Consider the following 15,050-nt stretch of genomic DNA (forward strand, 5'->3'; position numbering starts at 1 on the left):
TTGGCATTTAATTTGGGGACCATTTATAGAAGTGAGGACAGAATTAAGGGCACTTACTGTTACCAAGTCCAAGCTCGGACTGTTTACCGCAAGACAGGACAATAAATCGAGAGATGACTTGTTGGGGCAAGGAACAGTGACTTTATTCAGAAAGCCAGCAGACAGAGAAGACGGTGGACTCGTGTCCCAAAGAACCATCTTGCTACGGTTTGGATGCCAGTTTCTTCTATAGAACAAAGAGGGGAAGATGAGGAGATAAAGTAAAAAAGGCAATAAATTGTTGCAAATATTTCCTGGTTCCAGCCAGGTTCCCAAGAAGGTGTTAATTTCTTCTTTCCTGCAGCCATTCACGGGTGGGCCTGGTCAGGATGTTTCCTGTGAGCTAAACAAAGGTACTTTAGCTTAAGCTCAGGCATGGGAGGCAGGGTTCCCAGAGATGGGCCATTATGTATACTTTAAGCGTATAGGCAACACTTTAGTGATTAATTTGTAGCAAAAACAATAGAAAACAAAGGTTAAATGAAAAGAAAAAGATCCAATATGGACTCAGATTTATTTTTCCTTGTTACACTGTAAGGGATGGTGAGGCACTCAGGGCTAGCAATGGTAGGAAACTGTTTGCATCCTTGGGCCTGAAGTGACAAGGTGAGAGAATACTGTTACTGGAGCCCAGCAAAAACTGGAGCTGTGGAAGATGGGCCACCCAACAAGAGCTGTGGTCATAGAACCATCATGGTAGAGGGAGAAGGGGGTAGTGGTATGTGTATGGGAAGAGGGATAAATACCCTACAGACCTTTGTGCTACTCTTTATTTTCCTTCAAGTACCTTCATTGACCACATCCAACCAGAAGCCATAGGGTGAATGAACTCAGATGATTCAGTCCTTAGAGACCAGCCTCCCAGGTGGCAGATCAGGGTGGAGCGTGGATCTGGGGGGGTAGACCTAGATTAACCAACAAAACCTTCCCTTTGCGTATCACTAAGAGGAAGAGCAGTCTCCAAAAGTGATGGAAACATAGTGTCCAGAGAGGTGGGAAAAAAATTTGGCTAGAATAGCATCACAGAGTCCTTGGGTGAGGAATTTCAAGGAAAAGGGAGCCTCCAGTGCAACAGAGACCAAGTCAAAAAGTAGCCACTGGATTCAGCAATTTGGAAGTCATTGGTGACCTTCATTAGAGTGGTCTCTGGGTGTAAGACTGGAACCAGACTGTGCTAAAGAAAGAATAGGAAATGGTTGAAATGTAAAGGAGACAGGGAGCCTTTAGAGGATGATATAAGATTATGGGAAGTTGCTTTTTGCCATGAGGTGTAGAGGGAAGTTGCTTTTTGCCATGAGGGAGCAGAGGCAGATACTGGAGACAGACTGAATGATTGTGAAGCAAGATCACAGACGAAGCAGGACGGACTGAGACCACAACTTTGCAGAGGAGAGGGGACACTTCTAGAGAGGCATATGGGGATTTGCTATGGGTATATGGAGGGAGAATGTTGTGGGTCTAGAGCTGGTGAGCATGTTGATGAGTTGCCTCCAGGTGGCTTCTGTTATTTTTTTCAGTGAAGTTGGAGGCTGGGTCATTACTGTTGGTGAGAGAGGAGGTAGCAGAAGAGAGGTCTTAAAGAGACCAGGGAAATTTGCCCCGGTCTTGGTGGGGACCCAAAGGAGCAGCTGACTCAGAGTCTTGGGGACAGCACTGGGGTTGATAATACCTCTCTATCCCTACCGTGGCACCAGTCAGCAGAATTTTGTGATCTTCTTTAGTCATGTTCAGCCTGGAATGAAGATGCTGGATATTATAGAAGGTAACAGAGTTGGCAGAAGATCAAGGAGCCAAAGACAGTGACAGTATTGGTAAAAGACTGATGGAAGAGATGGACCATAGATCTTGGTTGGATGGGGCAGGGAGGAAAGCCCAAAGGAGGCTTATTTGAGGGAACTGGAGGCATCAAAGGTGGTCTTGAAAAGGTGGAAGAAGAATAGTATTAATGATGATTGCTAACATTTATGGAGAGTTTCCCAGGGGCCAGACACATTTACTTCTCACAGCAATCCTACCTGCTGTGTCCTACTGTTGTCTTCACAGATGAAGAAATTGAAGCAGAAGGCTTCAGCAAGTTGTTCAAGGTCATACTGTTGGTCAATGACAACCAGACAAGGGATTGAGGGCGTAGAGATTTGTGGTCTAGGAATAGTATACTGTGGGTTAACATTTCATCACTGACTTGAACAGATATTCATACACCAATTTTCATGGCAGCATTATTCACAATAGCCAAAAGGTGGAAACAATCCAAGTGTCCATGAACAGATGAATGGATAGCAAAATGTGGCATACACACATACGATGGGATATTATTCAGCCATGAAAAGGAACATAATTTTGATATAAGCTACCACATGGATGGACCTTGAAAACATTATGCTTAGTGAAATAAGCCAGACACCAAAGGACAAATACTATATGATTCCACTTACATGAGGTACGTAGAATAGGCAAATTCACTGAGACAAAGTAGGATTGAGGTTGCTAGGAGCTGGGAGGAGGAGATCGTGGAGGAGATCATTAGTTTATTGGGTAGAGTTTTTGCTGGGGATGATAAAAAAGTTTTGGGTGTAGATAGGGGTGATGGTTATACAACATTGTGAAAGTATTTAATGTCACTGAATTGTACACTTACACATGGTTAAAATGATAATATTACGTAATGTATATTTTACCACAATTAAAAAAAAAAGATTTCAGTGGGGAGCTACTTCTGGGTGATTACAACAACAAAAAAGCTGTTGTAGAAGTAAGTTGCTGAATTTGGAGGTAAAGATGGTTTTCGTTGAGGAAGGAAGGGAGAGGCCAGGAGCTGAACGGGTCATCCAGCAGGAGCCCTGTGTCCTGACATTTATCTATCCTCAGGGGGCAGCGCCTGTGCCATCAGCAGGCCCGATGCATTGAATCCATGCAGGATGCAAACCAGACCGGAATGATTCACCTCCACTTCCACCCCTTCTCCAAACTCCCCGAGGTACAGATGCTGATTTTCGTGACCTTCCTGATTATGTACCTGGTCAGCATCAGCGGCAACCTCTCCATTTCTCTCATCCTCTGGATTGACCATTCTCTCCACGCCTCCATGTACTTCTTCCTGGCCAAACTTGGCAGCTCTGGAGATCTGCTACTCTTCCACCATTGCCCCTCTGACTCTGGCAAGCACCCTGTCCATGGAGAAAACCCTCATCTCCCTGCCTGGCTGTGGTGCCCAGATGTTCTTCATATTCCTGGGCAGCGCTGACTGCATTCTGCTGGCCGTCATGGCCTATGACAGGTTCGTGGCCATCTGCCACCCTTTGCGTTACACCCTCGCGATGAACTGGTGGTTTTGTGCCCGACTGGCCCTGGGCTGTCTGGTGTTGGGGTTCATCTTGGCCATGCAGCTGACTGTGCTCATCTTCCAACTCCCCTTCTGTAGGAGCAAAGAAATCGGTGTGTTCTATTGTGATGTCCTTCCTGTTATGAGATTGGCCTGTGCAGATACCCGGGTCCACGAGGCCACTCTGTTTGTGGTCGGTGGCACTGTCTTCACCATCCCCTTCCTGCTTATCACCCTGTCCTATGTGTCCATCATCCTGCCATCCTGAAGATCCGCTCTGTGGAGGGGAAGCACAAGGCCTTCCCCACCTGCTCCTCCCACCTGGCCATGGTTCTCCTCCAGGATGGAGGTGCGAGCCTCATCTACCTGTGCCCCGGCTCCAGCTACTCTCCACGGAGGGGCCAGGTAGTGTCTGTGGTTTACACATTCATCGCCCCTATGCTGAACCCCTTGACCTACAGCATGAGGAACGGAGAGCTTAAGGATGCTTTGAAGAGAGCATTGATGAGGGTCCTGTCATCCTAAACGCAACAAACACCCTGGATGTTCCTGTGTAACATTGCTGAGTAGAGACGAATGGGTATGCTCTCTGTAAGACGGGAGACAGGGGCTAAGAGGTCATTGGTTTTACACTGTTACTTCTTCGTGGTTATATTATTTTTGAAAAGTCATTGTCCTTTTCTCATTCTTAGATTCCTCATCTCTAAAATAGGGATTAAAATGCCCACAAGACCTAAATTCTGGGATAGTTATCATGATCAAAAGATATATTAAGTGGAAATACTTTGTGACTTCCATTTATTATTATTATTATTTTGCTGCAGGGCATGTGGGGTCTTATTTCCCCAACCAAGGATTGAACCTGCGCCCCCTGCAGTGGAAGCATGGAGTCTTAATCGCTGGACCGCCAGGGAAGTCCCTACTTTGTGACTTTTAGAGGGAGATGTAGCACTGTACATCATTATCACTAACCTCAGCATCAAGTGAAAAGTCTGTGTCCTGCTTTGGACTTCTCTCCAGATGTAGGTCTCAGGTTCTTAGCATTGCACATATGGGCAGGGGCAGAGCCAAGAGTAAGAGGCAGATCAAACCAGGACCATCCCAATCATGATTCCCATTATGTAAATGCTGAGTTTGTGCCGCTTTGAATTATTTGTCTTTCATCCTAAATTATCTTCCAGGGAAAAGTGATAGGGAAAGCACTAGAGTTTTAAAGTTTTGTTAGGTTCTCTTTATTTAACTTTATACCTGGAGCTAATCTGTCTCCATCTCAATCTCTGATTCTATTAGTCTGCTTCCAAATCCCTCTCCCTTTATCCATTTGTTCTCTTCCCCATTCTCTGTCCCTTTCTTCTCTCGTTCTCGTTCTCTTGCACACACACACACACACACACACACACGCATACACATTTATCTCATAGTCTCCCTTTCTGCCTACCCCTAGTTGATATGGTCTGAATATTTGTGTTCCTTCCAAATTCACATGTTGAACTACTAATGCCCAGTGTGATGACATTAAAAGACGGGGACTTTGGGAGGTGCTTAGGTCATGAGGGTAGGTCATCTCACGAATGGGATTAGTGCTCTTATAAAAGAGACCCCTCAGAGCTCCCTAGCTCCTTCCGCCATGTGAGGATACAATGAGAAGTCTGTGACCTGGAAAAGGGCCTTACCCAACCATGCTGGTACCCTAATCTTAGACTCCTAGCATCCAGAATTGTGAGAAATAAATTTCTGTTGTTTATAAAGCCACCCAGTCTGTGGTATTGTGTTACAGCAGCCCAAATGGACTAAGCCTAGTGTATGTATTATGCTAAGCATGCATAATATGGAAAAATTGCTTTGTTCACTAAGCCCCTTGGTGGAGAAAAGAGGTAGTGTTGGTTCAAATCTGGATTCAGGTAAAACAGAGCTAATTCTGTGAAGACAAACACTGGCTGGATACACTGAGGAGGTGAAAGAACTCATTCATACGGTTCCGAGCCGTCTCAGTAGGATGATAATTGTTCTGACGATGATCATTTGTCTCAAGGCAACGGCAGCAGAACATAGATGCTTTACTATCTTTCTGTAAGGCAGAGGAAGCTCATTCATTCTTCTACCTGTTGATTACTGAGGGATTTATTTATTCAACAACATTGGAGAGACAGTAAGCAATGATTTATTGAACTCTACTGTGTACTACGCTCCCACCTGTGGTAGGTGGAACAGGAAATGGAAAGGTAAGTAAGAGGCAGCTCCTGCCTGGAAGGAAGTTAAAAGTCTAGCAGTATATGAGAACATACACCACGATTACACCAAGTGTCAAGTGATACAATGCTATGAGCCACCAAAGGACGGTCAGTGAAGGGAATCCAGGTTAGTTTGCTGGGGAAGGTGGCACATGAGCTGCACCATGCCAGGTCTTCAGGTCTGCGTGTATGCAGAGGGGCAGGAAGGGCATTTCTGGAGGAGGGAACTGTGAGGGCCCAAAAACAAGGGAATCAGCTACATAGGGAAACAACCTGTTTCCCTACCTGGAAAAGCATAACACGTGTGCCATGACATTTTTATTTTTTCTGACGTGTGTCACAGGCCTATAGGGTAGAAACAATGACCAGAAGTCATATTACATGAAGCTGAAATGTCACCTTACTCTTTTAAAAGACGAGAACCCAAAAGGATCTTCTTTGGTTCACTTACAGAGGCTTGCTTCTCCTCCTATGTTCTACTGCAGTATTCTAATGGGTCAGTGTTATTATCTGTAGGACACCAATCCTGTTGAATAATAGGTGTTTGGGGGAAATAAACATTATACGGTCAAACAAATGTGAAGAATACTGTGCTGATCAAAATAAAACTAGTGGTTTACTGCAGGTTTATTCAGTGCCTGTACTGTGCAAACGTGCAGTCATGACTCTTCAAGATGAGGGACGCATGTTGCATGTTTTCTAAATTGTCACCACCAAACTCTTTTATTCCTTGGAATCTCTTAGGAAATATTTTATCGTGTTGAATCTACTTTGGAAAATGCTGCCGTGGCTAAGGCTGACTGGATAAAAAGAGGGAGATTTCACTAGTGATTGAAATATTCCAGGCACTTTTCAATTCCCCACGCTCTTTGAGAAAACAGTGTAGTTAGGAGTTAGCAGGCTTCTTTTCCAGTGAGTGAATAAGGGAATTAATGATTGCCATATATCAACCCATTTATCATCATAGTAACCCATGAAATGTGTCTTATTATTATCTCTGCTTACATATAAGGAAACTGAGACACAAGGAGGCTAAGTAACTTGTTCAAGGTCACATAGCCAGTAAACATAAAACTGAGATTTGACCTGGGCAGCGTGGTCACCAAAGCCTGGGCAAAAAAACCACTCTCCCAACATGCTATGACTGTCCAATTAGAGCTTGGGAAAATCGCTTCATTTTTCTGACAATTCAGTTGCATAATAAAATGGGGACAATACTATCTACTCTGTCTCCCCGAGTTATTGTGAGATCTCCAAGGAAAAAAAACCCCCAAACTGTAAAAGGATAATAAAAGATGCAGCACGGTTATTCAAACATCGACATGGAGGAATACACTAGATGGCTCATTTTTTTAAATACCAAAAGTTTAAAGACATAAGTGTTCAATTCCTTTCACCTAAGGTTTCCCTATGTTTATCCTGTTACTCTTGCTAGGTGTTTCACAGGTGTTGTAAGAAACAAGCATGTCTTCTGCAGCTCAGAAGTAACAGCAGGCTTCTCTGCATGAGGCTTCCTCACTGAGTCTTCCCACTTACCTTACCAGGCTCCTCGGAGAACTATATGCTTAAGGGTTCCAGGGATTGAGGAGTTTGTATAAACACAAAAACAAATGAATATGGTGCAAATTATTTATATTGTTAAATCATAGGCATAGGTATGTGGTATAGGGAGATTCGTGTTAGGAAAAACATCTGAACAACATGATATAAAACATCTTTATAAACAGAGCACATTATTTTTTAAAAATTTATTTTATTGAAGTGTAGTTGATTTACAATGTGGTATTAATTTCTAATGTATAGCAAAGTGATTCAGTTATATATATATATATACATCCTTCATATTCTTTTCCATTATGGTTTATTACAGGATATTGAATAGAGTTCCCTGTGCTATACAGTAGGACCTTGTTGTTTATCCATTCTATATACAATATTTTGCATCTGCTAATTCCGAACTCCCACTTCATCCCTTCCCCACCCCACCCCCGCCCTTGGCAACCATAAGTCTGTTCTCTATGTCTTTAAAATACATTATTTTAAACACACCGTTCAGTGACACAGGGAGTTGAAATTCCATTTAGTTTTAAGATCCAGGAAGGATCTTCTTTCCTCCTTAGGGAGAGGAGAGGAGAATCCCTAGGGAGTGTGCGTGTGAGTGTGTGTGAGTGTGTGTATGTGTGTGTATGTGTAGTCACACACTACATAAGAATAGTAGTCAACTATTCTTTGATTTATCCTCCAAATAATTGCAGTGCACCTACCTCACAGTACCCCTGGAAGGTGAATAATATAATACCTGGTCGTCGCTCTCAACAGATATGTAAGCAACGAGGTATAAGACAACCCAGGGTTTGCTTTTAAAATAGATCTGAACAAGTACTGTTTGGGGCGGGAGGGCAGAGGGCCAAGGAGACCACCTGAGTGAATTGGAGAAGGCCTCGGTCTTGAAGGAGGAGTAGGGATTTGTCAGACATGAAAGGGAAAAAGGACAAATCAGGCAGAGCTGGGTGGGAAATCCTGGGCATATTAGATGCAGAGAAGAGGTGAGTGTTTGAGGAGGCTGAAGGTGGGGCTGTGTGTGTCAGGGAGTGACAGAACCTGGGGCTGTGGCCAGACTGTGCAAGGGCTTGAATGACATCCTAAGAAGAGTCTGGACTCCCTAATCTTGTAATAAGGAGCCACTGATGAATTTTAATCAGAAGAAAGACATAATGGAGCCCTAGGACAAGAAGATTCATTTAATTAATTTGGTAAACCCTAACTGAGTGCCTACAACGACGTTTTGGGGCCGAGGCTGGGGTCTGGGTTCGCATTAGTGAAAAGGAGAGACCAGGCTGCTGACCTCGCGGAGCTCACGGAAGGTACAGGAGGTAGACCGGGTTACACAGTGTGGTAGGGCTATAATGAAGTCCAGGCTGTCAGGGAAGCATGCTTGAGGGACACTTAATCCTAGAATGGGTGAGGGTTGTCCAGTTCAGATACAGGGGAGAAGAGAGCTCTAAGTAGGTGAAAGAGCATAACTCTGGCATGAATCTGGGATTTGAACTGTGTTCTAGGCAGCTGCTGAGATGGCTCTCGGTCTCCATCCCCTTGTGTAATCTCCTGGCCTTGAGTGGGGGCTGAACCTAGCGCTTCTCTTTTAATCGATACAGTACAGCAAAAGTGATGTCACAGACAAGATTAGGTTACAAAAACACTTTGGCTTTTCTCTCTCTTTCTCTATCCCTCTCACCTGCTTGGGCTGATGGAATTCAGCTGCCATGTTGTGAGCTGCGCTATGAAGAGGCCCACGGGGTGAAGTACAGCCCCTGAAGAACTGAATCCTGCTGGCAACCATGTGAGTGACTTTGGAAGCAGATCCTTTCCCAGTCAAGCCATGAGATGAGACGCAGCCTCCAGCCAACACCTTAACTGCAGTCCTGAGGCAGAGGCACCCAGCTAAACTGCACCTGGAGTCCTGAATCACAGAAACCAGAGGGTAATGTTGTTTCAAGCCGTTTTAGGGCAATTTGTTATGTGGCAATAGATAACTAATACAAACTGTAAGGGGGGTGAAAACTACAAGTCAGGAAGTATATTCTCCATCCTCCCTGCAGTGGGGAAGAATTGCTGTGGGGAACAGAAAGGACCTTCCCCTTCCATTTTCTAGCTCCTTTATCTCTTTCTACTGAACACCGCACCCTGGGGACACTGCCTCCAGGTACAATAGCCAGAAAGTGGTCTCACCTGTTCCTCAGCAGGCCCTGAGGGTCAAGGTGGGGTAAGGCTCAGTGCTTTTCTCCAGTGAGAAAGATACAGGCTTAGAGGAAAGACAGAGAGAGGGAAGCGGAGCCCCAAACCCCAGGATCCTCTTTTTGGTTTGTTTGTAAAGGTGAAATGAAGTGTTGGCTGACTTATCTATAGGCAAAATGCAAACACTTGATTTAATCTTGCTATATTTGTTTAGTGGGGAAACAGCTACACACTAGACATGGTGGGAAACCAAGTACCCTGGTAGAGCAGAAAAATAAAAATACATCAGAGAGGAGGGGATCCTACTATGCCTGGAACCTTAAGTCACTGTCGGTCTACGTGGAGACCCTACAGTCCACTTGGGCACAAGGTCGGAGTCTTCCTCACCAGCCCATGGCCTCTCCTCACCCAGGTCCCTTGTCCCTCAGTAACTCGACTTTCTTCAGTTTATTTTACACAACTAGCTGCTGCCATCCAGACTTCTGCCTGTCATGGAAGAGCAAATATTCATAGAAAATGAACAAAATAGGGTTCATACCTAATAGGAGTTTTTAAAAAAAAGGCTGGAAGTCTGTGACAACTCCCTTCGAATAGAACGTCATAAGAAGAGAACTCTGCTGATGCTTCCCTTCCTGGGTTCCTGGGCTCCACGTGCAGTTAAGAGCGCTCTTTATGCTGTTTTCAATGTGTAAAAAAGCTAAGGAAAATCAAATGGTCATTTCTGTTATGGCCACACAGGCTAACCAAAAGGTCATTTTTTTTTTTTTTCCCTTCATGGAAACATCCTCTCATAGGAAACCAAATTTCTTTTTTGTTTCCTAGTTTTATTGAGATATAAATTGATATATAACATTGCATTAGTTTAAGGTGTGCAACATAATGATTTTTTAAAAGATTTTATTCGTGTATAGTTGATTTATAATGTGTTAGTTTCAGGTGTACAGCAAAGTAATTCAGTTATACATATACATATGCCCATTCCTTTTCAGATTCTTTTCCCATATAGGTTACCACTGAATATAGAGTTCCCTGTGCTATACAGTAGGTTCTTGTTGGTTATCTATCTTCTATATAGTAGTGTGTATATGTTAATCCCAAAATGATGACCACAATATATCCATCGCCTCACATAGTTACAACTTTGTTTTTGTTTTGATAAGAACTTCTTTTTTTTTCCCAGCATCATGATTTAATTAAGGGAGCATATTCATTGTAGAGAACTGTAGAGAATATATTGATGATTGTAAATGTGACTCCTCATTACAGCCTTAAAATTTTTGAAAGACCAAAGCACAAAGATGTCAATTATATATCCAAACTACAGGTACAGAACAAGTACATGTATTTTCCATGCTCCAAAATTGAGTACACACTGTACTGTCATAGGGAAGGGGTTTACCAATGAAGACCTGACAATAAAGTACTCAAGATTGATATACCAAAATAAAATATAAAATAGGAGTTTATAAAAACAAGTTTGACAATAGCAGAGAGGACCCTTGATAAGAACTTTTAGGATCTATTCTGTTATCAACTCCAAATATACAATACAGTATTATTATTATTATTTTTTAATACTTTATTTATTTATTTATTTATTTATTTATTTATTTATTTATTTATTTATTTATTTATTTATTTATTTATTTATTTATTTATTTATTTATTTATTTATTTATTTATTTATTTATTTATTTATTTATTTATGGCTGTGTTGGGTCTCTTAGTTTTCGTGTGAGGGCTTTCTCTAGTTGCGGCAAGTGGGGGCCACTCTTCATCGCGGTGCGGAGGCCGCTCTTCATCGCGGTGCGCGGGCCTTTCACTATCGCGGCCCCTCCCGTTGCGGGGCACAGGCTCCAGACGCGCAGGCTCAGTAGTTGTGGCTCACGGGCCCAGCTGCTCCGTGGCATGTGGGATCTTCCCAGACCAGGGCTCGAACCCGTGTCCCCTGCATTAGCAGGCAGATTCTCAACCACTGCGCCACCAGGGAAGCCCCCAATACAGTATTATTAACTATAGTCACCATGCTGTACATTACATCCCCGGGACTTACTTTTTTTATAATTTGAAGTTTGTACCTTTCGACTCCCTTCACCCATTTTGCTCCCAGCCCCCCATCTCTGGCAATCATCTGTTCTCTGTATCTATGAGTTTGAGGAAACCAAATTCTACCTAGTAAATGTATTTTCTAAGGGATATGGAATCATTCAAAACAAGACATCCACAAATAAAAATAAAGAATGTATGATGTTCTTGACCTTGAAAAGTTCGAGAATCACTAGTTTTGATCAGCCTCCTTACCTCACAGATGAGAAAATAGATTGTGCGATGTCAAGTGACAGCTGTTTTGTGGCAGAAACTGTGTCTAGAACTCAGTCCTCCTGGCTATGTGTCAGCAATTGTTCCGTGGCTCCATAGCTACTGTCCCTTCATGGAGAGCCCGTCTTGTGAAGGACAGATTAAATTTCTTAATTGTTTGGACAAAGGCAAAAAGCAAGAAACAGTGGTGGAAGTTACAGGAAGGAAAATTTTTGTTTCATGTAACAAAACACTTTTAAACAACAGTTGGAACTGTTCAACCAGAGAAGATGCTTGAGAGTGTTTGAAAAAACTGAAAAAATTAAAATGCATTCAGGCAGAGGCTGAATGGCCATCCTTGATCATTTCCTGTGGTCCTTTTCAGACGTCTAATGTGAAGAGTTGTTCACATATCTGTCTCCTCAGAAGACTGTCTTTTCCTGAAGCGCGGAAACTTAGCTATCCCCATTAACAAAACTTTGTTGGGACTTCCCTGGTGACTCAGTGGTTAAGAATGTGCCTGCCAATGCAGGGGACACGGGTTCGAGCCCTGGTCCCGGAAGATCCCACATGCCGCGGAGCAACTGAGCCTGTGCTCTAGAGCCCGTGAGCCACAACTACTGAGCCCACGTGCCACAACTACTGAAGCCCGCCCGCCTAGAGCCCATGCTCCATAACAACAGAAGCCACCGCAATGAGAAGCCCGTGCACCGCAACGAAGAGTAGCCCCCGCTCGCCGCAACTAGAGAAAGCCCACATGCAGCAATGAAGACCCAACACAGCCAAAAATAAATAAATAAATAAATTAAATAAAAAACCCAAAAACAAAAAACCTCACATTGTTGTGCAACCATCCCCATCATCCATCTATAGAACTTTAAAAAAAATTTTTTTTTGTTAAGGAAAGGAGGTGGAATGCGATTTCTCATTAGCTTACCGTTTCCATTTCTGACCACCAGGGGGCGCAGGAGCCTTCCCTTTACCAAAGACTGGAAATTAATTCACCTAGCGAACGCCTGGGGTAGAAGGAAGTGTGCAGGACTACAGCGAGGATTACAGACCATATCTTCATGGGAGGCGATGAAGTCAGCACGGAGCAAGCGCTAAGATTGCAGAACAGGGCAAAGTTCTGTTAGAATTATGAAAATATTTACAGCCCTTTAAAAAATATATTTATTTATTTAATTAATTTTGGCTGTATTGGGTCTTCGTTGCGGCACGCGGGGCTACTTTTCGTTGTGGTGCACGGGCTTCTCATTGCGGTGGCTGCTTCCCTTGTTGCGGGCTTAAGTAGTTGTAGAGCGAGGGCTCTAGAGTGCAGGCTCAGTAGTTGTGGTGCACGGGCTTAGCTGCTCCGTGGCATGTGGGATCTTCCCGCACCAGGGCTCGAACCCGTGTCCCCTGCACTGGCAGGCAGATTCTTAACCACTGCACCACCAGGGAAGTCCTACAGCCCTTTAATCTGGATGCATAGCTCAGATTCTTTCCCTGATTTGAGGATTGAATCTTAGGCCTGTCAGTCCTATTTATTGAGCTCCACTCCATATCTGCTGGATATGTCATTTGTTCCCAAGAAGGAAGATAAATAGGGAAGACGGAAGAGAGGGTGGAGGTGTGGGGCAGGGGAGGGGAGAAAGACGGAGGGGCAGTGCGAAGAAACCGCCCACTTTTCAGAAAGTGGGATCAGGTACTACTCACATAGGGGATCAGGTCGGAAAGCTTAAGCTTTCCAATACACACATCCTCCTCTTACAGCTCTGCTCCACAGGTGACGAATCAGTCATTCCTCCTCTGTCAACAAGGCCTCACAGCAAACTGGGAAGTGGGTAATATCTCTGATTTACAGATACAGAAACGGAGTCGCCTAGAGAAACAATAACTTTCCAAAGGTATACACTTTGTTAGTGGCAGGTGTTCTGACTTCATCACTGAACTGCTTGCATTTCTCTTAAGGATCCCCATTGCCAACATCATAAAATCCAAATTCTTCGTCCGGCCTTCCCCACCCCGCCTCACCTCCAGTTATTTCCACGAGGAGCACACTCTTTCAGCTCCAGCACGCAGTCCGCCGGACCGTGCGCATTCCTTTACTTGGAATACCCTTCCTCCAGGCAGAATTAATTGCTCTCTCTCCCCCACCTGTTATAGCACAAATCACTTTGTCTTAGAGTTCCCCCACCTGTTATAGCACAAATCACTTTGTCTTAGAGTTCCCCCACCTGTTATAGCACAAATCACTTTGTCTTAGAGTTCCTCGTTTACGGGATGTTGGCGCCGCCTAGCAATGAATCAGTCTGTTGAGGGCTGGATCCTAGCACAGAGCCCGGCACAGGTAGTGAATGGCTGTTGAATGGAAAGGCTGGAATTGAGGTCAGACAGACCCACTCGCGGCGAGATCTCCCAGTGCTGGTCCATCGGGGGACCTGGAGCTAGGGGAGGTGCAGTGAGAGGCGCGGAGGGTGGCCGGGCGGCGGCGGGGGCACTGGCCCTTTAAGGAGGAGCGCGGGGCGCGGCCCAGGTAAGGGGCGGGTCCGCCGGGCGGATCAGCGCTGCGCGCCGGCGCCGGCCGGGGAGCCGGATTTGGAGCGCGCGGCGCCGGCTGGGCCGGAGGGGGCGGCGCGGCGGAGCCTCCAGTGGCCTCGGACGCTCCTTCTCGCCCGCGGCCGCCGCCGCCCGCCTCCTGCTCCTTCGTCCTGGCCGGGCCCGGACGCCACTTCCGGCCGCTCACCTGGGACGTGCTCACCTGCCTCCGGGCGCCTGGGCACCAGGATGAAGGACCGGCTGGAGCAGCTGAAGGCCGTGAGTCTCGCCGCACCCGGGAAGCGGGCGGGCCGGGGGCTGCGGGGGTGGAGCTGCGCGGGAGAGGGGCTTCCCTCGCTCCCCCAAATCGAGGCGGGCGGGGGGGGGAGTGTGGGGCGGGCGCAAGGCCTGTCCTCCCCAAGCTCCAGACGCACCCACCCCTCCTCTCTGGGGTCATGTGCCGGGTGATTCATCGCTAGGCTGCAATTTCCCTGGATGCCTCTAGTCTCCTCCCACCCCCGCCCCCCAAGCTGGACAGCATCAGTCTAGAGATGGGATCCTCGGGAGGTGGTGGGTGCTTGGGCCCAGCGGGTCTCTCTCTGAGGTCAGGGGTCACTCACCACCTGCCCAGTGCTGCCTGGCACTGTGCCCAGCACCCGCCTCCTCCCACGCTCCTCCTAGTTTCTCTCCTGGGGGACGCTGAGACGACTGCCCTCGCCCCCGGAGAGCAGCTCTAGTGGGTGACCTCCCGAGCTGTGAGCTGGTCACGTGCCTGGATGGGGCCAGCTCCTCACTACCCAGCTGTCTGTAATTATTAATTTCCCCCTCCCACGCCCACCCCCATCCTTGGGACAGCTGTGGTCAGGGCCAAGGATCTGAAGGTAGATCGTGTCCAGCTCTGCTGC

At 45.8% G+C, this 15,050-nt stretch overlaps 1 protein-coding gene and 1 pseudogene across 9 annotated transcripts in view; both read left to right on the plus strand.

Moving 5' to 3' along the window:
* The window catches only part of LOC132370834 (olfactory receptor 10V1-like), an 81,275-nt pseudogene extending 77,176 nt beyond the window's left edge, over window positions 1–4,099 (plus strand).
* Window positions 4,100–14,213: 10,114 nt separating this feature from the next.
* The window catches only part of STX3 (syntaxin 3), a 44,220-nt gene continuing 43,383 nt past the window's right edge, over window positions 14,214–15,050 (plus strand). For all 9 annotated transcript variants that reach the window (XM_059931669.1, XM_059931671.1, XM_059931675.1 and 6 more), the window contains exon 1: window positions 14,214–14,424. In XM_059931669.1, coding sequence (XP_059787652.1) covers window positions 14,395–14,424 — 30 coding nt within the window. In that variant the 5' untranslated portion in view covers window positions 14,214–14,394. The remainder of the gene's footprint in view (window positions 14,425–15,050) is intronic.

The sequence above is a fragment of the Balaenoptera ricei genome, chromosome 8, assembly GCF_028023285.1.
Source record: "Balaenoptera ricei isolate mBalRic1 chromosome 8, mBalRic1.hap2, whole genome shotgun sequence".
In the NCBI taxonomy this organism is placed as follows: domain Eukaryota; kingdom Metazoa; phylum Chordata; class Mammalia; order Artiodactyla; family Balaenopteridae; genus Balaenoptera; species Balaenoptera ricei.